The sequence below is a fragment of the Chiloscyllium plagiosum genome, unplaced genomic scaffold, assembly GCF_037043375.1.
Source record: "Chiloscyllium plagiosum isolate Xiang-an unplaced genomic scaffold, Cpla_swu_hap1 HiC_scaffold_6, whole genome shotgun sequence".
NCBI classification, from domain to species: domain Eukaryota; kingdom Metazoa; phylum Chordata; class Chondrichthyes; order Orectolobiformes; family Hemiscylliidae; genus Chiloscyllium; species Chiloscyllium plagiosum.
In genome coordinates this window covers 96,833,282-96,859,555 of record NW_028270144.1, presented here as the reverse complement: position 1 = coordinate 96,859,555, position 26,274 = coordinate 96,833,282, and the positions used below count along the sequence as shown (strand labels likewise).

General features: G+C 39.8%; 1 protein-coding gene and 1 long non-coding RNA gene across 11 annotated transcripts in view; one reads left to right on the top strand and one right to left on the bottom strand.

Annotated features, from left to right (window-relative positions):
- Positions 1 to 6,616: 6,616 nt before the first annotated feature.
- The window catches only part of LOC122551067 (E3 ubiquitin-protein ligase TRIM62-like), a 256,003-nt gene continuing 236,345 nt past the window's right edge, over positions 6,617 to 26,274 (top strand). For all 10 annotated transcript variants that reach the window (XR_015757456.1, XR_015757457.1, XR_015757458.1 and 7 more), the window contains exons 1-2: positions 6,617 to 7,275; positions 25,743 to 25,838. Coding sequence is in view for 6 of the 10 variants with exons in the window: in XM_087988248.1 (XP_087844374.1) it covers positions 6,703 to 7,275; positions 25,743 to 25,838 (669 nt within the window). In the remaining 4 variants the exon portion in view is untranslated. The remainder of the gene's footprint in view (positions 7,276 to 25,742; positions 25,839 to 26,274) is intronic.
- Positions 8,559 to 26,274, bottom strand: part of LOC148149817 (uncharacterized) — a 31,774-nt gene continuing 14,058 nt past the window's right edge. The window contains exon 3 of the long non-coding RNA XR_015757460.1: positions 8,559 to 8,811. This is a non-coding gene — a long non-coding RNA (uncharacterized LOC148149817). The remainder of the gene's footprint in view (positions 8,812 to 26,274) is intronic.

The following is a 26,274-nucleotide window of genomic DNA, read 5'->3' as shown; positions in this document are numbered from 1 at the left end:
TTCCTCAAAAGGTAGTGGATGCAGAAAATATTTAAATAATTTAAAGGAAGAGATAGATAGATTCTTGATTACTAGGACATGAAAGGTTAAAACTACCTTTCCGAACTTCAGCAGTCAATTTGGTGTAGATATACCACAATACTGTTATGGAGAAAGTTCCTGGATTTTGATCCAGTGACAGTAAGAAACAGCGATATATTTCCAGGATAGTAAGTGCCTAAGAGAGGAACTTTCAGGTGGCGATGGTCCCATGTATCTGCTGTCCTTGTCCTTCTCGATGGTAGTGGTTGTGGATTTGAAAGGTACCGTCTAAAGAGATTTGGTGAATTTCTGCTCTGCATGTTGTTGTCAACCCAAGTCTGGATATTGCGCAGGTCTGTTGCATTTGGACGCAGACTGCTTCAGATTCAGAGGAGTTGTGACTGCTGCTCCTGAGTTTCAGTGGTAGAGAGAGTGAGTGCTTGTGGATGTGGTGCCAACCTAATGGGCTGCTTTGACCTGGATGTTGCTAAGTTTATTGAGTATTGTTGGAGCTGCATTCATCCAGACAAGTGGAGACTATTCCAGCACACCCTTGACTTGAGCCTTGTAGATGGTGGGCACCTTCTTGAGAAAGCAGGAGGTGAGTTACCACTCCAGGATGTTTAGCCTCTGAACTGCTCTTGTCGCCAACATATTTATATTTTAAAATAGCCAGTTTTTTATGCAGTCAATAAATGGTGATGGTTGGGATTCAGAGATGGTAATGCTATTAAATATTAGGAAGCAATGATTAGATTCTGTCTTGTTGGAGAGGTTAAAGGTCTGACACTTGTATGGCATAAATGTTACCTGACATGAAAGTTCCCTCTAAGCTGTGTGGCTTTATAAGTTCCACACACCTGATCAGTGTGTAAACTTTTTGGCTTCTATTTCCAGATGCTGTTGCCACATACAGACCTTGAGGCAATGGAAATAAAAATAGAGGTAGCGTTCCTTGTCAGTTGTTGACCCATGTCTGGATATTGTCCAGATCCTGCTGTATTTGGAAATGTACTGCTTCAGTATTGGAGGAGTTATGAGTGTTGTGGAACACAATGTAATCATCAGTGAACATCCTCACTTCTAACTTTATGGTGGATGGAAGGTCATTGATGAAGCAACTGAAGATAGTTGGGCATAGGGCACTACCATGAAGAAACCCTGCAGATATATATTGGATCTAAGAAGAGTAATCTCCAACAGCACAATCATCACTAGAAATCCTTGATGCCACACTCTATCAAATGCTGCCTTAGTGTCAAGACAGTTACTCTTACTTTATGTGTGGAAGTCAGCTCTTTTGTCCGTGTTTGAACCAAGGGTTTAATGAGGTCAGGATCTGAGTTGTCCTGGCAGAACCCCAATCAAGTGTGAATGAGTAGGTGTTGCTATGTAAGTGCTACTAGGTAACACTATTGATGACCCTTCCCATTACTTTACTGATATTAGAAAGTAGACCAATGGAATGGCAATTGATGGATTGGATCTGTCCAGCTTTCTGTGCATTTAGGATAACTGGGCAAATTTCCACATTGCTGTTAGATGATAGTGTTGTAGCTATATTGGAAAAACATTGCTAGGGGTGTAACTAGTTCTGGAGATAAACTATTGCTGGAAAAGTGTCAGGACCCATTGCCCTTGCAGCATTCTGTGCCTTCAGTCATATCTTAATACCATGTGGAATGAATCAATTGGTTGAAAACTCACATCTGTGATGAAGGGGACCACTGGAGGAGGCTGAAGTGAAACATCCACTTGGCACTTCTGACTGAAGATTATTTTAATGTTTGCACTGACATGATCAGTCCCTCATTATTGAAGATTAGGATGCTGTGACGCCTCTTCATTTATTGAGTTGTTTAGTTGTGCAGCACCATTCATAACTGGATGTAGCAGAACTCCAGAGCTGAGATCGGTCTATTACTATAAACTTATGCTGTTTGGCAAGCAAGTGGTCCTGTTTGGTAGCTTCACCAGGCTGGCATTTTTAGCATTGTGTGTGTGCTGCTCCTGGCATGCCCTCCTGTACACCTCATTGAACCAGGCTTCATGGTTATGGTGGAGTGGAGGCACATGTAAGGCCATGAGAATGCTGATTGTCTTTGAATACAGTTCAGCTACGCTTATGGTGCCCCACATTGTCTCATGGATGCCTAGTTTTGAAGTGCTAGATGTGTTCAAAATCAATCCCATTTCACACGCTGCTGGTGTCACCTAACATGCTGTAGAGTATCCTCAATGTGAAGATAGGATTTCATCTCAAAAAGACTCATATTGATTATTTCATGGACAAATGCATCTGTGGCAGGCAGGCCAATAGGGATGCGGTGAAGTATGTTTTTCCCTCACCACCTACTAGACTCAGTCTCGCAACAATGTCCTTAAGAATCAACCAACTCTGTCAGAAATGGCTACTGTTGGTGATATACATTGATATTCCTATTCATGGTACATTCTGTGCCCTTTCCTTTGGCAGGACAGATTGAGGAAAGAGAAGGTGGCACAGTTGTATGCAGTCAAAGAGTTGCCCTGGGATGCTATAACATTGATTACAGACCCCATGAAGTCTCATGCTCAAACATTCCACCCTCAGTGCTTCCTCCAAATGACATTCAACATGGTGGAGTACTGATCATTAACTGAAAAGGAGAGGAAGTTAAGGGTGCAGTACTTCATACTAGTACTGTAGTACAGTCTTGCAGGCTTTTAAAATGATACCTGGACTTCACTTGACTAGAAAAGAATTAAATTGATGCATTTAAGAAACTGATAATTCTTGCAACCAATTTAGGAACTTTGCCTGCATGAATATCTCACACACTGGCTCTAGCCTAATGGTGGCCTAATTTGAGACATCGTTTTCTGGTCACAATAAAGAAGGAGGCATAGGGTGGGTATAGACAGCTGGGATTGAGTGAATCCCTAGAGGAGTATAAGGGCAGTATAGGAGTATTCTCAAGAGGGAAATCAAGAGGACAAAAAGGGGTCATGAGATAGTTTTGGCAAATAGGGTTAAGGAGGATCCAAACAGATTCTACCATGGCATTCAGGATAAAAGGGGAACAAGGGAGGGAATAGAGCCCCTTAAAGATTAACAAGGCCGTCTACGTATGGAACTGCAGGAGATGAGTGAGATGCTAAATGATTATTTCAAGTCAGAAGGATACGGAACTTGGAAAATAAACAGTGATATCTTAAAGTGTTCATATTACAGAGGAGGTTTTGCTGGCTGTCTTAAAATGCATAAATGTGGATAAATCCCCAGGAACTGATCAGGTGTATCAGGTGAACTTTGTGGGAAGCTGGGAAATGATTGCTGGGGCCCTTGCGGAGATATTTGTATCATTGATAGTCATGGGTGATGTCAGAAGATTGGAGAATAACTATTGTGGTGCCATTATTTAAGATAGGTGGTAAGGAAAAGCCAGAAAACTATAGACCAGTAAGCCTGACATCATTGGGGGATAATTACTGAGGGACAGGATCTACAGGTATTTGGAAAGGCAAGGACTGATTAGGGATAGTATGGGAAATATTGTCTCACTAACTTGATTGAGGTTTTGAAAAAGTGACAAAGACAATTGATGAAGGCAGAGCAGTGGATATTACCTGTGTAGACTTCAGCAAGGTGTTCAACAAGGATCCACATGGTAGCCTGGTTAGCCAGGTTAGATCACATGGAATCCAGAGAGAACTAGCTATTTGGATACAAAATTGGCTTTAAGATAGAAGGAAGAGGGTGGTGGTGGATGGTTGTTTTTCGGACTGGAGCCCAATGATAAGTGGTGTGCCATTAGGTTTGATGCTGGATTCACTATTTATTTTCATTTACATCAATGATTTGGATGTGATTATTGGAGGAATCGTTAGTAAATTTGCAAATGACAGCAAAATAGGCAGTGTAGTGGACAGTGAAGGAGGCTATCTCAGAGTACAATGAGACCTTGATCAGATGGAGAGATGGGCCAATGGGTCGTGGAATGGCACATGGAGTTTAATTTAGACTAATGTGAGTTGTTGCATTTTGATAGGGCAAATCAGAGCAGGACTAATACACCTACCTGTAGGGTCCTGGGGAGTGTTGCCAAACAAAGAAACCTTGGAGGGCAGATGCATAGTTCCTAGAAGATGGAGTCACAGTTAAACAGGGGAGTTAAGAAGGCATTTCGTACGTTGGACTTTATTGGGCAGTGCATTGAGTATAGGAGTTGGGATGTCATGTTGTGGCTGTACAGGATGTTGGTTAGGCCACGTTTGGAATACTGCATGCAATTCTGGTCTCCCTGCTATAAAAATGATGTTGTTAAACTTGAAAGGGTGCAGGAAAGATTTACAAGGATGCTGCCGGGTTTGGATGGTTTGAGCTATAGGGAGAGGCTGAATAGGTGTGAGTGATTTTCCCTGGAAATTGGAGGCCGAGGAGTGACCTTATAGAGTTTTATGAAATCATGAGGGGCATGGATATGGTGAAAAGCCAAGGTTTTTTTTCCCCAGGGAAGAGGAAAGTAAAACTAGAGAGCATTGGTTTCGGGTGACAGGGGAAAAATATAAAAGGGATCTAAGGGCAACTTTTGGTGATGCATGTATGGAATGAGCTGCCAGAAGAATTGGTGGTGGCTGGTACAATTACACCATTTAAAAGGCAAATGGATGGGTACATGACTAGGAAAGGTTTAAAGGGATATGGATTAAATGCTGGCAAATGGGACTAGATTAATTTTGGATATCTGGCATGGACGAGTTGGATTGAAGAATCTGTTCCCATACTGTACAACTCTATGACTCTATCAAAAATGCTGTGTAGATCTTTGATTTGGTTAGCTTTGAGTTGTGTGCTCATGCTCATGAGACTTTTCGGCTGCTGTCTTTTGTGCTGGAAATGCTTTATGCTGAGTCCTTTTTTCATCAGTTATTGCATTGCAAATATTGGATGTGGTTTGCTGTTGCGCCCTGACTGTATCTTGTCCATTGGTAGTAAGAGAAGGAGAATCTGGAACAGCACAATATTTTCCCTTGTGACCCTGTTCCTGCCTTCACAATATACCATTAATCTACTTTTTTGTGACTCGTTTGGCAATAAACTTTGGTTTCACAACAAAAAACAAAATCAGCAGAAGATTTCCTTAACTTGGTTTCCTATGTTTGCCCATCTACCTCTCTTCTGGATCTGCTAGTGGGACAGACCTTACTCAGCAATGATAATAGTGGTTGCCAGTGGGTATAACTGTGTCAGGGTATTACTTGACTAGTAAGAGTTTAGCTCTCCCAATTTTAGAATTACCTCCCAGGGTCAACAAAGGTTTGTTACTGGTGACTATGTGGTCTATCCAGTTTCATTCCTTTTCAGGATTTTTAGCAGTTTGGTACAACTTAGCGTTTTGGATAAAGTGAGGACTACACTTGCTGGAAGTCAGAGTCGAGAGTGTGGTGCTGGAAAAGCACAACAGGTCAGGCAGCATCTGAGGAGCAGGAGAATCAAAGTTTCATGCAAAAGCCCTTCATCAGGAATGTGATCAACTTAGTGATTTGTTAGTCCTTTCCAGAGGACAAATAAGAGTCAATGATATTATGATAGATCTGGAGTCACATGGAGGCCAGATCAGGTAAGAATTCAAGATTTCCTCTCTAAAGGATATTAGTAAACCAGATGGATTTTTACAACACTTGGCAATTGTTTCAAGGGCACAATTAGACTTTTAATTCCAGAGTTTCTAATTCAAATTCTACCAACTGTCACGGTGGGATAGGTGCAACACCTTGCTTTTCATTGTGTCTGCTTGCATTGAAGGGATGTCCCTGAGGTACTATTGTAAGGCAGTGTACATGATTGCATTTTATTCTCTTTTTCCAGCATACATTCCCACCTCACTTTGTATTATCTGCAAACCCAGATACATGGCTGTTTGCAAACTGCAATGCAATAACGTGGAAAAATAGATTAATTTTCACAGCAACACCAATCGCTATCACTGAATAGTTAACAGGGGGAATTTTTCCTGTCCTGAGCCACCCCAATTAGGCTTGTTGTAGTATCATTTGATTACCTTGCTGAGATCATCTAACTCAAAAGAGGCCAGAGAGGAGTTTTCATGTACCTGCCTGATTGTACTTCTAATGTTGATCGAGTTAAACCCCCACCAACACATACTTTAGATACAATTTATACATGAATGCGCTTTGCAAAATAGCAACACACATTTCCTGACTGGAATAAAAAATGTCCATTTCACAAGAGAAATGATTTCAAAATATTAAATTATCTCTGTACAGTTCACCAGTGCCTTTGTCCCTCTCTCTCATCCAATTTAATTCCATCCAGTTATGTTTCAGAAATTGCATAATCAACAAGAAGGGATCTTATTTCATATTAATTAAATATCATTCAATTAAAATAAGTATTAAGTATTTATAATGTTCAATTTTCCAATTGCTGACAGTATCTAAATGGAGAAAGTCATGTGCAGACTATACCATTAAATTTGGAAGAACATAGCTAAACCATTATTTTGATATTTTAGACAATATAAAGATTTTAAAACATATAAAGTAATTATTGCAATTATTACAGAAAATCAGTTGGAGTATGACATTCTTTGACATACTTTATTAAAGTAATGAATGTAAAGAGAAGTGGAAGAACCCATGTTCATATAAATAGTTGAGCACTCTCCATTTTTGTATATGGTCATAATGGCTGGTTACTTTAAACCTGTCGATAGCTACAAGGATGAAATTACTTGTTCCATCTGTCTGCAGATATTCACATACCCGATAACTCTTACTTGTAACCATAGCTTCTGCCTCAGATGCATTCAAGATCACCTGAAGCACAAGTCACCAGAAGACAATTATATGTGTCCTGAATGTCAAGTTGAATTTGCTGAAAAGCCACGGCTGCTTAAAAATAGCAAACTTGCTGAAGATGTTGAAAAATTGTCAAAATGCCAGGAAAGGAGAACTGTCTGTGATTATTGCTTTGAAGAAGATGTACCGGCTGCAATGAGCTGTATCCAGTGTGAGACTTTCTTCTGCGTAACACATCTTCGCCCACACAGTGAGAAACCATCACTCAAAGATCATGTCTTGGTTGACCCCACAGAAGCAAGACCTTTGCGAAAGTGTGAAGAGCACAAAGAAACTCTCAAGCTCTATTGTAAACAGGATCATGCAAGTATTTGCAGTCTTTGCAGTATTATAGGGAAGCACAAAAAGCACTTGATATTGACCACAGAAGAAGCAAAACGTGAAATCCAGGTGAGGGTGAAATAAGCTAACTTGATACTTACAGGTAATAGGTTTGAACAGCTACATGGTCTGATATTAGATTAGAAGAAAGTGAGGACTGCAATTTGCTGGAGAGTCAGAGTCAAAAATAATGGTGTTTGAAAAGCACAGCAGGTCAGGCAGCATCTGAGGAGCAGGAGAGTTGATTTTTCAGGCATAAGCCCTTCGTCAGGAATTAGATTGTTCAGGCTGTTTGTGAGATGTATTTTTTTTCCCCAGTTTTTGTCTGAGAAACAAAATGGGGTGACATAAGGTGGGATCATCTAATCATTTTCAGACAGTAGGTTTGAAGCTGAGACTGGGAGTGAAATGTAGGATCACCAAATCAGTTTGCTATTACCACATCCGGGTATCTTGTCAGAGGCAGGGTATCTATGGAAGCGATGATCTCTCACCAGCAATCATGAAAGCAAGTGAGGGAGGGATGGCTTTACTGGGGCTTGCTTGCAACTCCATGGAGACTGCCTGTGGTCAGTTCCTGCAGAGGGGTTTCCTTTCAACCCTGGCGGCGGGGGTGGGGGATTGTGGTGAGCATTTATTTTAATCAACCCATTATGACAAACCTCTGGATTAGGTGAAGCTTAAACTCAGACCTTTTGACCCAGAGTTAATGATACCACCACTGTGCCACAAGACTCTTAAGTTTTATATTTTATGTAAACATCTGAGATGTCTGCATTTTGGGATGTTACTTTTTGGATTTTGGGATGATCCCATTTTTGCCTGAGCACAGCTAGGTTTTCCATAGCTGTAGGCCCACTGACTGTGTTGTGTTCAAGAAGATTGTGTGGGTGAATGGGGCTCACAGATTACTTCAAACAGAACTTGCATTTGTCCTGAATGTAAGAATATTTTCAAAGGTATTAAGATTTTTCTCAGAGTTTGATATTTTGATGTTAGTAGTGAATGGTATTGCTGATTGAAACAAAGGTGATATCTTCAACAAATCTGTCTTTCACCAACTTCAGGAAATAGGAGGATGGAGGTAAAATATAAATAACAAATGGGTGGAGAAAAAGGAATAAAAATTTCATCTGTTTACTAGAGTCAAGATCAATAAATAATTTGACAGATATGTATGGTTTGGAAAAGCTTATATTTTTCAGCCTTAAAATGCAAACAGGGGTCAGAACCAAATTTCCCCTGTGACACCAAGTTGGTAGCGAAAATATAATCACAAGATTGAATGATCACAAGATTGAATGATCACAAGATTGCTCTCCATAGCTCCTGTGACAAGTTGTTTTTTTGAATGCAATAGTGAGGAAAAAGAAACATTGATGTCGTCTTGAGATTTCTAGGGATTTTGAGAAATGGAAGTGACTTATTTCATATCTAGTAGATTCAAGCAAACATTTTCCATGGAAATACGATGGGATTGGCATTAGCAACCCTTACATATTACTTTTCTCTCATGACTGAAGGAAATCCATTTTCTGGAGCATTGGAAGAAGTCACCAATGAGACTTGGATTGCCTTCAGATTGGAGGGTCTGATGGGGGAAAGCTGTAAATAAAGAGAAATGAGAATGATAAGTACGATCTCCTTCTCTGAAGGTAATCTGGAGGTTTCTAATGGTGAATCATGCTCATATCCTAACTCCCCAAATTCACATTCTGTCGGGTTTGGATAGAAGCAATATAACTTGAGTATCTGGCTCACACGTACCAAGGAAGGGGAAGGAATTTCTGATTAATTGTTTGAAAATTTGACTTGCATTCAAAATGACAATAAATCACAGGATTTAAGACGTTCCAATTTTCTGAACATAAAGATCATGATGTTGCATATACTTGGTACATAAGTTGAATGTTTTCCACTCCATCAGTTTGTGCCCTACCTTGTAACTGAGTGCAAGGGATTAAAGAGGCAATGCTGTTTGTGTTGTGGAGTTGCATGGGAATTTGAGAAGTGCCCATTATCTATACTCAGTGCATAAACTGAATCTCATTTTTGGAGGCTTCAAAGCTTGGCTTATAGGAACATAGGAATTAAGAGCAGGACTGGGCCATTCAAACCCTCAAGCCTGCCCTGCCATTCAACTAGACCATGACTGATCTTCTACCTCAATGCTACTTTCCTGGACTATCATCATATCCCTTGATGCGTATAAAATCTAGAAAGTTACTAATTTCTGTCATGAGCATACTTGATAACTGAGCCTCCAAGGCATGTGAGGTAGAGATTGCCAAACGATTTGCTACCCTTTGATTGAATAAATTTCCTGGAATCTCAGAAATGGTCTACCCTTTATTCTGACACTGTGTCTCTGGTTGTAGACATCCCTGGTCTACCCGGTCAAGACCTATATGAATTATATATGCTTCAATACAATCACTTCTCATTCTTATAAACTCCAGGCAATACAGCCTCGGTCTCCTCATTGGACAGTCTGCCATTCGAAGAACCAAAGATATGAATTCTTGTTGTTGCTGCTGTCCTTCTGTGGTAAATCCTTTTCTAGGCAAGGGGATCAAAATTGTACACAGTGCTCCAGGTGTGGTCTCACCGGAATTCTATACAATTGAAATGAAGCATCATTACTACTCTAATCCTTTAGTAATGAAGATGAAATGTCATTTGCCTTCTTAATTGCTTGCAGCATCTCAGTGTTATACATCATTACCTATAGTAATTTTTCTTTGAGTCAGGAAGATCAGCCTCCGAAACCTAATAATCATAATCCCAAAATTTTGAAATCAAATAGCTTTGAAGTAATTTCTTTTTGTTCATTCATTAATGGATGTAGCCATCATTTGTGTGTATTGATCATCCCCAATTGCCTTTAACTCGCTTACAAAACCATTTTCGAGGGCATTTAAGAGTCAACCACATTATGGTGGGCTGTAATCACATTTGGCCAGTCCAGGGCAGGGTGTCAGAATTTCTTTGCCAAAATGTATAAATGAACCATGTGAGTCTTACAACATTCTAATAGTTACATAGTCAATATAACTTATAATAGCCTTTTATTCCAGATTTTCTTAATTAACTGAATGGAGATTTCCTGTAGAACAGTTGGTAAAAGAATTAAAATATTCAAAGAGATAATAATTTCAGGATTTAAAGGCCTGCACATGCATTTTTTGAAGTGCTTGGAAATCACCAAGATAACCTAAAGAGTACTTTTTAAGTGAAACTGATTAGCTAGGAAACTTTCAGACTGGGAAAACTACAGCAGCATCTCTGTCTCAGTGAGAGGGTGGTAACCATAGTTTCTGCATCTAGAATATACTGCTTGGCACACAACCTACAACTTCATGGAATTGGATCACCTATCTTGGATTTCAGTCACTTTGATCTGCACATCCCTGATATCAATGTTCATTGCAGCATGGGCACAACATTTGCTAATATGAGACAAGAGGACCATTGTTAACAACGTCAGTAGCAGTACCAGTAGCAGCAGGAACAGTACCAACAGTTATTGCTTTTTCCTCAGCCACATGTCACTCCATGAATTTAACACAATGATGGTGGCCACGACAGCAGTTTGGAAGTCAGTGACAATTCTACCACTGCATATCAGGGATTCCTGATTCAGTTCTATACCCATCAAATAACTGCACAGTGTTGAGACTCTATCCCTTAAAGGAGAACTTCCTATCTCCAAGAGTTGCTGAATATTCAAAGGGTTGGCAGCACAGCACAGCATCAAGTTTGACCACTGAAACTGCAGCAGTCACAAGCAGCAATCATGGAAGAGGTCCCAAAACCTAAGGAAGTCAGTTGAGTTAGCAAGGAGCTATTAAGCAGGCTCTTTCAAGAGGGTGCAGTTGTTGTTGAGGGCAAGACAATGCCCTTTCAATTGGAGTGGTGCTTGCTACCTAGGGAATCATGGACAATAAAATGCCCAATCAGGAGGTCCCACAAGTCCATGACCCCATGGGCTTTACTGTCATCATGCCAGTGGCAGCAGGACGAGGCTTTTAATTGACCATTTAAAGGCCACAATTTACTTCTGGCTGCTAAGCCATTATGTGTAAATCACCACAAGTTATCTTTAACTTGCTACCTATGCAGAAATCTCACGGATACACAAGTACTGAAATAATAATTTAAACTTTATCGCATGCAGCAATCAAAATAAGACCCCGCAAGTAAGCAAATTAAACTTCACAACTCAACTTGGGTATTAACCGATGAATTTAGGTACAATTCCAACCAACAGTGACTGTCTCTGAATGTGTCCAGGGTTTGATCCTTAGGCAGTGACGTCCTTTGAAATTTTGCTGTTGAATTGTTCTGGTGTTGGATTCTTACATGATTTCTCTCTTTTAAGTTTGTGGTGTGACATTATTGATAATCCTTTAGATTCTTACATCCCCAACATTGATTACACTTTTGGAAGTCTTAAGTCTATTTGCCTTCTTATCAGAGGTAGCTCCCCTGTTCCTTGCTACATTTAAAGCTAGTTGTTTGTTTGAAATAGCCTGTTCTGCAATTAACCCCTTTACTTCAGGACATTCCTTCTGCAGGCAGTCCTCATTGCTCATTTGGCATGAAGCAGCAGGTTATCGAGCTAACGGTAGGCCGCATAAATGTTAGGAAAACTCAGATTAAAATATGAAAACATTCTTATTGGGCAGGATTGGTACTTTAGATCTATCTTCACTGGGGAAGACACGAGCAATCTCCCAGATGTAATAGTGGCTGAAGGACCTGAACTGAAGGGAATTTATATTAGGCAGGAAATGATGTTGGAGAGACTTTTAGGTCTGAAAGCTGATGGTCTGCATCCCATGATACTGAAGGAGGTGGCTCTAGAAATTGTGGATGCATTGGTGATCATTTTCTAATGTTCGATAGATTCAGGATCAGTTCCTGCAGATTGGAGGGTGGCTAATGTTGTCTCACTTTTTAAGGAGGGAGAGAGAAAACAGAATTATAGACCAGTTAGTCTGACCTCAGTGGTGGGAAAAATGCTGGAGTCAATTATAAAGGACGAAATTACGGCACATCTGGATAGCAATAACAGGATAGGTCAGAGTCAGATGGATTTATGAAGGGGAAATCATGCTTGACTAATCTTCTGGAATATTTTGAGGATGTAACTCTGAAGATAGACAAGCCTTTGATGAGGTCCCACATAGGAGGTTAGTGAGCAAAATTAGGGCACATGGTATTAGGGGCAAAATACTGGTATGGATTGAAAATTGGTTGGCTGACAGGAAACAAAGAGTAGTGATAAACGGCTCCTTTTCGGAATGGCAGGCGGTGACCAGTGGTGTGCCGCAGGGCTCAGTGCTGGGACCGCAGCTTTTTACAATGTACATTAATGATATAGATGGAGGTATTAAAAGTAATATTAGCAAATTTGCTGATGACACAAAGCTGGGTGACAGGGTGAAATGTGAGGAGGATGTTAGGAGATTACAAGGTGACCTGGACAGGCTAGGTGAGTGGATGGATGCATGGCAGATGCAGTTTAATGTGGATATTTGTGTGGTTATCCACTTTGGTGGCAAGAACAGGAAGGCAGATTACGACCTAAATGGAGTCAAGTTAGGTAAAGGGGAATTACAATGAGATCTAGGTGTTCTTGTATATCAGTCAATGAAAGTAAGCATGCAGGTACAGCAGGCAGTGAAGAAAGCTAATAGCATGCTGGCCTTCATAACAAGAGGAATTGAGAATAGAAGCAAAGAGGTCATTCTGTAGTTGTACAGGGCCCTGGTGAGACTGCACCTGGAATATTGTGTGTAGTTTTGGTCTCCAAATTTGAGGAAAGACATTCTGGCTACTGAGGGAGTGCAGCTTAGGTTCAATAGGTCAATTCCCGGAATGGGGGTCTATCTTACGCTGAAAGATTGGAGCGACTGGGCTTGTATATGCTTGAGTTTAGAAGGCTGAGAGGGGATCTGACTGAGACGTATAAGATTATTAAAGGATTGGACACTCTGGAGGCAGGAAGCATGTTTCCGCTGATGGATGAGTCCCAAACCAGAGAGCACAGTTTAAAAATAAGGGGTAGGCCACTTAGAACAGAGTTGAGGAGAAACTTCCTCACCCAGAGAATGGTGGGTGTATGGAATGCTCTGCCCCAGAAGGCTGTGGAGGTCAAGTCTCTGGATACTTTCAAAAAAGAGTGGGATAGAGCTCTTAAGGATAGTGGAATCAAGGGTTCTGGGGATAAGGCAGGAACAGGATACTGATTGAGGATGATCAGCCATGATCATAATGAATGGTGGTGCTGGCTCGAAGGGCAGAATGGCCGACTCCAGCACCTATTCTCTATTGTCTATTGATTACATAAGGATGTGTTGAAAGTTTACCAGACATGCCATAAATGCCAGGAAAGGGGAAACACCAATCATAAACTATCTAACTTCATTCATTTCCAATATCAACTTTTGATGAACAATTTTGCAGGATCTTAATAGATTATGTAGGAGCCCTCCCTAAATATCCAATTATAGATATTTCAATAAGATTTCCTGAGGCATCCCTTTAGGGAAATGATGGCAAAAAATGGAAATAACAAAGTTAATCCAATATTTTACAAAACATGGATTGCTCAAAGAAATACATTCAAACAGACCCAGGTTCAAACTTTATGTCAAAAGTATTTAAAAAATGAATCGTTTGAGAATAAAACAATTTACAATTTAAGCTTATCATCCACAATCTCAAGGAGCACTGGAAAGATGGCATTAAAGATTAAAGATTAGAGTATATTATCAAAAATATCCAGTCATCCTTTTTCATGCAAATTAAATGTGCATCAACATAAATATTTAACAGTAGAGAAAGAGACACTGAGCCTGATATTGGCTCTGCCATGATTAATCTAAAGGAATGTCCTTGATACTGTTTGCTGTTCGGGATCTCCTGGTGAGGATTGAGCCCCTTTAATCTCATATATGAGTTTGAGGTGAGAGGACTTTCCTCAGTGAAATTTTGTAACCCAAAGCCAGAGACAACATTTCAAATCTATGTTTCACGTTTCAGAGAAAAATTAGCAGAAGTTATGTGAATTGGTGAAAAAGAAATTTGAAAGTGCAAAACAGACTACAGCAGATAAAAAGGGCAAAATTTGCCAGCATTTACAAAGGCAGTAGGACTCAAAAAGTTAGCATTATCAACTATTGCTGCAGAATGGTTAAAAGAAGGGTTCATTGGATCATATAAGATCAAAAAGAAAATAATGTGATTCACCTGGTGAGTACTGAAGACTGAAGGAAAAAAATCTTAGTGGCTATGTCATGATAATGTGTTAAAATGGTAGTATTGCAGAGAGGAAAGTCACAATAGAAATGCAGTTATTGTGGAGTGAAATAAAAATAACAGAACAATTTGAGAATGAATCAGAAATTTAAAATTCAAACATTGACTCTTCAGTCACTAAATTGAATAGTAGGGAGGTGCTTAAAAAGTTAAATGAATTTTTATGCTATCTCCAAGAAAGCTATTGAAGTGACTTAAGGTTGGCCAGGAGTAATATATTTGCTGATACATATTGCTAATGTAGGGGATCAGTTACATCCTTTCAGAATCAACCCAGAGAAGTTAATTTGCGAGGGAAGAAGGTAAATTACTGATGGACAATGACGTAATTGAACTGAGTCCAAGAAACTGGAACTCATATATCGTAGTGGCACAAAAAAACCAGATGGAACACAAATATTATGTATTAATTATTACAAAGTCAACTGTGGTAACAAAGGTGGAGTTATGTCTAATTCGATGATTTATGAAGATTAGACAGGCATAGCTGGTTGCAAGAATTAACTTCTTAAAAGGAAATTGGCAAGCTTCATTGACTGATAGAGCCAAAGAAATATGAGCCTTTGTAAACACCAGCTGGGTGTTATCAATGTAAAGTCACACCACTTGAAATGAAAAATGCATCAGTGACCTTTCAATGATTAACCAACAAGGTTATACAACTGTACTGTATGTGTTGGTTTGCTTAGCTAAACTTTGAAAGAACATTCAGAACACTTGAACAAATTTTAACTGGTTACAAAAGTGGATTTAGTCATAATCTTATTTACAATAAATTTATCAAAATAACTTATTGGACCACAGTGTGGGATGAAGTCAAGTAGTGTCCAAGAAGCAAAAAAAAGGGCTCTCTTGGATCTTTCTTGTTATTCATATTGACTTTCAGCGCTTTAGTGTCTCGTTTGACAAGCATGTTAAAGAAAATCATGAAATTTAAATGGACAAAAAAAGTGACTGACTGCCTTTGACAATTTGAAAGCTATGCTTACTACTGCATGGGTCAATCAGCTCCAAAACAAGATAAGCCATTTGAACTAGCAATTGATCCCAACGACATCGATGTGGGTGCTCTTTTATTACAGGAAAACAAGATTCGGATCAAATGACCAGTCATCCTTTTTCATGCAAATTAAATGTGCATCAACATAAATATTTAACAGTAGAGAAAGAGACACTGAGCCTGATATTGGCTCTGCCATGACGAAACCTCTGAAGTCTACAAATCCAATATCTTGCTGAGAATTATTAATACAGATCACAATTCTGTAACCTCCCCGGAATGTTTAAATATGGCAAACTTTGTTTTAACTGGTGCTTTAATCAACTAACAATCAATGAACCAACATAAGTTGTTTACCTATAATTCTGTGTTTAACCATGGTCCATGTATTTATTCAGTAAGCGAAAGTATAACAGGGATGTGCATTATGTTTCTATTACTTACTGTGTGTTTTTACATTGATTTAAGGAGGTGCAATGATGTTTTTGGAAAGTATTTGAGGGATGTTGAGGTCTCAAAGCTTTGTTTGATGAGGGTTCACTGCACTTATGCATACCTCTTGTTTATTCAGAATATTTGACCAACCAGTACACTGCTGGTCCCATAGGTGCCGGCCAATCAAGAGTTTGCTGAATAGTTTGCTAAGACTGTGTCATTGGAGTTTTAATGTTACAGTTGAATAAATTGAAGATATTTCACACCACACGAGAAAGACAATTGGGTACCTTTTCAAGTGCAAATTTGGAAGAAAATTGTTGTGATCAAATGGACTTGCGTTTCATTTACACAACTTGCCCAACAACAATCTATTGACCACAAATCTTGAAAGCTTTAACTTATCCAGCATCCATGAGCTTTTGACAGAATTAGTTTCTGTTTTCCACTATCCTTTATATGCAATTGTTCTTCCTAACTGAGCTGGCATCAAATTTTAAATTATGATCTTGTTGTCTGTACTTTGGTCACTTCAATCTGTTTCTAGGTAAACTTCTTTTTACGTGGGTACTGTACTTATGAAACAAACAAAATGGTCAGAGGCAATTTGCAATTCACGTAATTCTACTCGCAAAATACATTAACATGCTGAATATTATCTATAATCCTGTTCTTTCAAAATTATCAATTCTTACACTCTACTATGCAGAATGTTCTCTGGCTCTCAGCCAATCAATCTTCCAGATCAAGGTCACAGCATCCAATGGGATCCCTCATTCCATTAATAAATGACGCTAGGGCTGTCCTCGGCATCCATCTCCTGATGTGTCAAGAGCATGTCCCACTCTTCATCCATGGCCATGGCAGAAATCTGGGCTCTGATGAGTCTGCCTGTCATACTCCAATACAGAAATCAATCTTGCTTTCCAGGGCAGGCCCCAGGCTTGTCTTTGCCTGCCTTTGACTTGTGCAGATGCTTTGTTCTTGACTTGTCCTGAAAGTTCCATTGAGCCTGGCTGCTCAAAAATTGCCCATTCTGGTTTTGGGCCTAGCCGTTCAGGCCCTGGGCTATTTCGCCACAATTTCACCAACACAACTTTACTATGTTGAGGAAAAGTTTGTTATTATCTGATAAAGTGTCTGAAAAAGAAATTTCCCTTTGTGGTTGACTGGCATCCTGTCACCAAGTCACCCTTTATTTACATGTGCATAATAATTGACATTGGTTCAGCTTCCTCAGAGCCACCTCTCAGTGTGAACAGAGCCTCTGACATTTCTGTTTAGATCTGGCAGCCTTGGCTCCCTGATTGGACCAGGTTAACAGCCACAATCATGGACCTCATACTCTGAGGTCCACCTGCTGACCTTCTTACAATCACCAAATCCCTCTCCCTCTATGTCCGGGAATATAGGTCTGTTCTTTTTCTTGTAGCATCTCCATGGGCATTTTTACACTGAGTCTGGTCCTTATGGCCCAGCCTTGGATATAGGTGACGTGTACTGGACGGGAGTCTGTCTCTTGCACCTTGAGTTTCTTGGAGGAAATTCATCCTCCCCTTCAGGTGGTAAAGGTATTGAGGCTGCAACATCTGCCATGTCCATCTCAGAATCCAAGGTTTCTTCAATGTTTGACAGAGGAGAAGAACCCAAAGGTTCTGGCAGCCTTTCTGGCTGCTCTGAGGGCTGGGCATATTTTGTTCCTGCCCCATTTGCATGTTTCTAGCTTGCATGTGGTCCACATGTTTGTTCAGGACTGCCTTACCGACCCGAGCTTTATATGTCACAGGACCTTGTGTTGACCATGCCTCTTAGGTATGCAAGGCCATAGTTAATACCAAACTTCATATCCTGAAGTAAATTGTCACTCTTGCTTAAAGGAGTCTTGTGGCCAGCCTTCTTAATGCTGTTTCATCTCTCCCCTGCCCCCCAGGTCCAGGAAGATCAAATGTGGAGTCTTCTCCCCATTAGCAACTCTGCTGGAACTATCCCTGTAGTTGTATGAGGCACGGTCCAATAATCAAATTGGAACTGAACAGTTTCGTATTCAGTGAAGATGTTGGCTTCTTCGTTCAGCCTGCCTTCAAAGTTTGGACTGCTTTTTCTGCCAGACCACTGGATGATGGATGGTATGGAGCTGTCCTTATGTGCCAATTGCTATTCAATTTTAGAAAATATTCAAGGTCCCTGCGAGTAAATAATAGCCCATTGTCTGTGATGAACACTTCTAGGAGCCCATGTATTGCAAAAGATGTTTTTAGCTTCTCAATCATCGTCCCCATGTTTGACTAATTAAGTCTATGCATGACCAACCGCTTTTAATGGGCGTCTACAATGACTCAGAATGTTGAGCCCTCAGAAGGACCAGCATAGTCGACATATATCAGCAAGTCCAGGATTTACCCGATGATTCTCATGAATGTTGGGAGGGGCCACTGGCAGTAATTTTTGTCCTTTTTGCCACTGTGGGGTCTGCCCACCAAAGCACCTATGTCTGCTTCCAAACCTGGCCACCAGACATAACTTCTCACCAGTATCTTCATCTTCCTGGATGACGCTGTTGGAGATCAGCCTGTGTCTGGCGGCAACCTTTGCTTGGGACAAACACTCTTGCCCCTTATAATAAAATGTTGTCCTCTACTGTGACCATTTAACCCAATGTTTATTTTGATTGGTTTTGATTTGAACGTTACTAAGCAATTTAACTGTTCCAAGTGAGATGTAGATGGGTTTTCCAGGGTGTGCATTCTCCTGGATACCGGCCTAAGATTTCCCTTCCTCAATTCAGGCCTAGTGGGACTCTTGCTGATTCAAGTGTGCATACAGACAGCAACTACAATGGTCTGCTGCCCAGATCCGGAAGAAAATGTTAACCATTTGTCTAAGGCTTGGTTTTTTTTTAGGGGTTTCGCTGTAGGCTCACCCAGAGTCTCTCTCTGTTCAGGGTGTGTCCTATGTGAGGTTACGCAATTGCCTTTACTTAAGTGGTGTCCCCCAAGCTCAGCTAGCTTGGTGAGGATCTCCACTTCTATTGACATATCCTGTAATTCACGGGCTCCACTTAGAGTCATAGAGTCACGGAGATATACAGCATGGAAACAGACCCTTCAGTCCAACTCATCCATGCCAACCAGATATCCTAACCTAATCTAGTCCCATTTGTAAGCACTTGGATCATATCCCTCTAAACCCTTCCTATTCATATACTCATCCAGATGCTTTTTAAATGCTGCAATTGTACCAGCTTCCACCACTTCCTCTGGTAGCTTATTCCATACACACATACCCCCTCTGCGTGAAAACATTGCCCTTAAGTTCTCTTTTTAATCTTTCCTCTCTCACCCTAAACCTATGCCGTCTATTTCTGGACTCCCCCACCCCAGGGGAAAGATCTTGTCTATTTGTCCTTTCCATGCCCCTCATGATTTTATAAACCTCTATCCGGTTACTCCTCAGCCTCCGAGACTCCAGGGAAAACAGCCCTAGCCTATTCAGCCTCTTCCTATAGCTCAAATCCTCCAACTCTGGCAACTTGCTACATTTTCTAATGACAAAGCCAGTTGTAGTACCTGTTTGAAGTCCAGTTGGGCTTCAGCTAGTAGGCACTTTTGTATGGTTACATCATTAAACCCACATTCCAAACAGTCTCTCAGCATTTCACTAAGGGTTAAACCAAAGTCTCATATCTCTGCCAGTCATCTTAATGTCATCAAAAATCTTGATCCGGATTCCTCGATTCTCAAACTGCTGAGTAAAACCGATAACATCTCAGAACTAAGGAGGTTCCGGGTCGTAATATTCCTTAACTGAATCCGTCAACTCTTGAAAGGTTTTAATATCTGGTTTAGTTTTAGTAGCTTAAGGAAACAACAAGCTCCTAATAACCAGAAAAGTTGCTAGTCCACAAGCTGTCAGGAGAATAACTTATTGCTTTTTGTCTATCATATTTCCATTTGCCCAGAAAAAATAATTCAGCTGTCAGGAGAATTACTCTTTACTTTTCATCTGTCCCAGTGTCATTTGCCTGGAAAAAAATGTGCATTCTTTCTACATAGTGGGCCCAGTCTCCGATGGGAGGACTGGACTTCCCAAATAACAGCACGGTGCCAGAAATGCTTACTTCAACTCAAAGATGACTGTTGCGAGCAAGTTTCTTCAGGAGCATATCTTTTTCACTTGTCACCACTGAAGTAACTCCAAAGAGGCCAGTCACCATTTATCATCACCAAGTCACCATTTATTTGCACGTGCACAGTAGTTGACACTGGTCTGGCTTCCTCAGATCAGAGTGGTGCTGGAAAAGCTGGTCAGGCTGCCTGACCTGCTGTGCTTTTCCAGCACCACTCTGATCTAAACTCTGGTTTCCAGCATCTGCAGTGCTCACTTTTGCCTGGCTTCCTCAGAGTCAGCTCTCAGAATGAACAGGACGTCTGACACTCTTGTTTATATCTGTCAGCTAGGTTAACAGTCCCAGTCAGGGAGCTCATATTCTATGAGGTCCACCTGGCTGACCTCGTTACAATCACTACAGCGGTTTTATATACTTAAACAAATTAGTACGTAAAAGTACAGCAGCTAGTGCACAGAATGTATTTATCACTGTTCGATGTTTCACCAAATCTATTCATAATTTTTAATGTTTTTTCATTTTCACATAGCAAACGATCAGAGATCTGTTGCAACTAAATAATTACTGATTGGCACAGATCAGCCTGACAGGTCCAGCAGTAAAACTAATAATTAACCTTGACTATTATATGTTTCATTTCAAAACAACTTCTGAATAATGACCAGCATCATGCTTTGCTGCAGAAATCCCTGAGGGCAGTTAGTCATTGCAGCCGGCTGTAAGTTGCCCACATTAATTGTCAGGGTGACTGTTGAAAACAATCTTTTGAATCAATGGAATTAATTTTGACTTTGGGTGATCATGTAAACTGTGCCAAATCAATTGAGTTGCTCTTTTTTATTTCTGATTTTTCAAGTTTTAATTTCAGAAAATGGTCATGTATACTTTGGGCTAGTTTTGAATGTGGAAATGGTAAACCAGGTATCAAAGTTGGGTTAGTAGACTGGACTATACCTCTGTCTATTTCACATACCAGCTCACAAAGTCAACATCATGGAATTGCCATTGATAAGAAATTTTAATGAACCAGCCAATGAATTACTATGACTACAAGAACAGGTCAGCAACTGGTGATTCAGTGGAGGGTGACTCACCACATAATTGAGACACAATCATAGAATCTCTGCAGTGCAGATAAACATTTACCATGGATAATCCATCTAGCCTGCATGTCCCTGGACACTACAGGTAATTTAGCATGGCCAATCAACATAACATGCACATCTGGACTATGCAAGGAAATCAGAGCACCTGCAGAAAACCCATGCAGACACAGGGAGAACGTGCAAACTCCACACAGACTGTCACCCGAGGGGGGAAATCAAACCTGATCCCTGGCACTGCAAGGCAGCAGTGCTGACCACTGTGCCACCATGTCACCCAAAGCCTGTCCGCAGTCTGCAAGATAGAGGTCAGGAGTGCAATAGGCTACTCTACTTCCCTGGGTTAATGTGAATCCAAGAACACTCAAGTTTGACACCATCTAGAACAAAGCAGCCTACTTGATCAACATGCTGTTTGTCATCTTAAATATTCACTCCCTCCATACGTAATGGTTGCAGTATATACAGTATACAAGATACACAGTAGCGACTTAACAAGCTTCCTTCAACTGCCCTTTCTAAATCTGTGACCTCCAACCCCTGAAAGGCAGCAGATGCATGGGAACACCACCACCTGCAAGTTCCCACCTAGCCACACATTATCCTGACTTGGACAATATTGCTGTTCCTTCCTTGCCGCTGTGCCAAAATGCTGGAACTCTCTTCTTTACATCATTGTTGTGGCACGTACACAAGGTGGACTGCAGCAGTTCAAGAAGGCAGCTCATTGTCATCTTCTCAAGGGCAATAGGAATGGGCAATGATGCTAGAACAGCCAGGAACATTGACATCCTCTTAAAGAGTATGTCTAAAACCACAGTCAAGCCTATGTTTAAGATTTAGCAATGTAGGGCAGATGTCTGTGGCCAAGGCATCTGGTTAAAATTTGATTTTTTAAAAATAAATAACTAAATAGAAATTTTGACACTATAGTAAATAACCTGACCAGCTTCCTTCAGGTAGAAACCTGGATTTTAAAGACAAACTGAGTTTTTGAACGAGTCTTGACTTTAGATATAACCACAGACTCGGCATAATCTCTGAGTAGTTTGTGGACTAAGAATTTGTCTAAACTTGGATATAATTTTCTTCCAATTTTCAAGTGTCTCAATATGAAAATAATCAGGAGCATAGCTTAATGCTTTAAACAAGATGTGAGGTTAGTTCATTACTCACCTATTGCTGAAAGCTACATATGAAAAAAGTGATAAAGCTTTTAGCTAAATACAGATTCAAAGGTTTAAAGTAAGATTAATGTTATGTATGCATATAACCATTAGTTTACTCATTTTTATCAGGCCTGGATTGTTTGAAAATTCCCATTCCAAAGTGATGAGTTGCAACTTAAGTCAGACCTTCTCTAGGCAGGGAAATTGAAGTGTTAATAGGGAACACTTTGGCCGAGTGATCATACTTCTATTGGTTTTAAAATAGTTATGGAAAAGGGTAAGACTTCCATCAAGTTAATGTCCTTAATTGGAGTAAGGCAAATTTTAATGGTATGAGACAAGAATTTTTAAAAGTTGATTGGAGTAGACTGTTCACAGGTAAAGGGTCGACTGGCAAGTGGAAGGCTTTCAAAAGTGTGATAACAAGAGTTCAGAGGCATTATGTTGCTGTTAGAATAGGGTACAAAGGAGGAATAAAGGTATTGAGGTTCTAATCCAGAATAAAAAAGATTCATATGCTAGATATAGACAACTGTGATCAAATTAAACTCTTGAAGATTATAAAGTGTGTAGAGGCATTCATAAAAGGGAAATCAGGAGGGTAAAGTGGGGATATGAGTTGGCAGATAAGGTTAAGGATAATCAAAAGAGATTTTAAAATACATTAAGAGCAAAGGAGTAACTAGAGAGAGAATAGAACCCTTGAAATATCAATGAAGTCATCTATGTGTTGAACTTTATGAGATAGGAGAGATAGTTAATGAATATTTTGCATCAGTTTTTACTGTGAAGAAAGAAATGGAAGCTAGGGAATGCAAGGAAATAAATATTGGTGTTTGAAAAACAGTTTACATTACAGAAGAAGTGCAGGAGGTCTTGAAAATATAAAGGTAGATAAATCTCTGGGACCTGATCAAGTGCATCCCAGGATGTTGCAAGAAGTTGGGGAGGAAATTGCAGGGCCCCTAGCCGAAATATATATCATCGAAAACCATGGGTGAGCTGCTGGACTGTAGGATGGCTAATGCTGTATCTTTATTTAAGAAAAGCTTAAAGGAGAAGCCTGGGAACTATAGATCTGTAAACCCGACATCAGTAGTGGATACGTTGTCAGAGGTGATCCTGAAAGATAGGATTTGCATGCATTTGGAGAGGCAAGAACTGATACGGCTTTGTGCGAAGGAAATTATATCTGACAAACTTGATTGAGGTTTTTGAGGAAGTAAACATGGAATTTATTCAAGCCTTTGATAAGATTCTGTATGGTAGACTGATTAGTAAAGTTAGATCATTTGGGATTCAGGGAGAGCTTTCCAATTGGATACAAAATTGACTTAATGGTAGGAGACAGAGGTTGGTGGTGGAGAGTTGTTTTATGGACTGGAGACCTATGACCAGTGATTTTCCACAAGAATTTGTACTATGTCAACTTTTGTTTGTCATTTATAAAAATGATTTGGATGAGAATATAGGAGGTGTGGTTAGTAAGTTTGTGGATGACGCCAACATTGGGGTATAGTGGACAGTAAGAAGGTTAAAAGATTACAAAGAGATCTTGATTAATTGGGTCGAGGAGTGGCAGATGAAGTTTAATTTGATTATTGCGAGGTATTGCATTTTGTGAACACAAACAAGAGCTGGACTTATACAATTAATGGTAGGGCCCTTGGTGATATTATAGAACAGACAGACCTAGAGATTCAGGTACATAATTCTTTGAAACTTGCATCACATGGTGACAGGGTGGTTCAGAAGGCATTTTGCATGCTTGCCTTCAGTGATCAGACCTTTGAGTATGGGAGTTGGGATGTCATGTTGAGGTTGTACAGGCTGTTGGTGAGGCTTCTTCTAGAGTACTATGTGCAGTTTTGGTTGCCTCACATATGAGGGATATTATTAAACTCGAGAAGGCTCAGAAGATATTTACCAGGGTGTTGCTGGGAATAGTGGGTACTAGTTATAAAAATACGCTGGATTGGCTGGGAGGCTTTTTTTACTGGAGAGTAGGAGATTGAAGGGTGTCCTTAAATAGGTTTATAACATTACTTATGTGACTTCTGGGATCCATTTTGTAAGACTTCTTGTGTCTATTTTAAAAATAGAGCATCCGATTTTCCAACAGAAATAATTTTATAACTATATGTTATAATGATTTTTATAGTTATTGATTGTGGTAATAAAATATCAGGACCCACAATGCTGCAGATCTAATCAGCTTTGGACTTAATTTAGTTCACTGCCATGACTACAGCTTTGATCAAATTGTAAAATCCAAAATTAACAGGGGGACAGATCTGAATAATGCAAATAAATCTCTGTTTGCTTTCTTAGTGCTTTGCAAAACAATGAAGTTAGCTGTAAAAATGTGATAACATTGGTGATTAGACAGATATTTCAAAATAATACCATAGAAAATTAATTTGGCATCTTCCTGACTGTCTTGCCCACATTGTCCTAAGCTTTGATCCATTTTGTTTTACAGTTGAATCAGAGGTTGAAATAAAATGTTTTAAAATTACTTAAAGAGATCCATCTTCCTTCTGATCCAGATTTTTCGGAGTTATTGGTTTTCATTTCTTCTCTTCCTCTATTCCCTTAACAGATGTGTTATTTCTGCAGTTGGTTTGGTGTGCAAAACCTGCTCAAAAACCTTGCTAGCACCATTTTTAGAGTCAGTTGTATGCAGTAAAAATGAAGCAAAAACAGAAATTGCTGGATATGCTCAGCAGGTCCACAGCATGTGTGGAGAGAAATCAGAGTTAACGTTTCGGTTGAGTGACCCTGAATCCTGACGAAAGGTCACTCGACCTGAAACGTTAACTCAGATTTCTCTCCACAGATGCTGCCAGACCCCCTGAGCTGTTTTTGTTTCTCATTTACAGCATTTGCAGTTCTTTTGGTTTTTATATGCTGTAAGCATTATGGTTTAGGAAGTTGCTATTTGCTTTTTTTTAATGTGTTGACAAGACAGTCATTAAAGCCTTGACATTAATTGATCTCTCCTTAAGTTGGCTTCCCTCTTCCACGTTCTTATTTTTGAAGACTCTTTAGTACAATCAAGACTTAGAAAAAAAGCACTGAAAACATTTCTTTATCAGCATTGTTGACTAGTACGACTGTTCTCCGAGGCAGTAATGAGAACTTGGATAACTTGCTACGGGATATGGTTGCTATAACAGCTAAAAGAGCGTTTTCTTGGTTTGAACAACCAAATGAATGTTCTTTTGAAAATCTTTGCTGTGACTGGGCACTTCATAAAAGCATTATCATGAAGCAATTTGCTCTATGATGAGACACAAAATAATACTTCACAGGACTTGTATAAATAACAGGTTACTGCTGAGTGCACTAATTAATTCCATTTTCTTTCTTATCAGCTGTCTTTCACAGAAAAATTGAAGGAGCTTAATGTGAAGCGGACCAAAACAGAAGAAGCTGTCAAACGGCTTCGAGAACTGAATTCCCATGTATTAGTAAGTCTTATCTTAAAAATTAATTATATGGTTAAAGAAAAGAACTCTTTTGTGTAAAAAGTACAGTTAAATACATAAATGAGATGACAGCATAAAAATTTACATTAATGGGTTCGATATAGGTAAAGTTGCATACCATTTGAACAATTTCATATAATAATTCAGGCTAGTTTTTAGCTGAAGATGTGACTTAGTTATTATTGGCTCTTAAAGAACATAAGGACTAAGAGCAGGAGAAGATCATGTGGCTTATTGAGCCTACTCTGGCATCATAGCTGATCTTTGGCTTCAACCTCACTTTCATGGTTGCTCCCCATTTCCCTTAAAGTTTCCAAAGACTACATGTTTATCTATCTTAATCTTAATTAAATGCATTCAATAATGTTTATCCACAAACCTCTGAGTTCGAGAATTCCAAAGGTTCATAACCATTAGA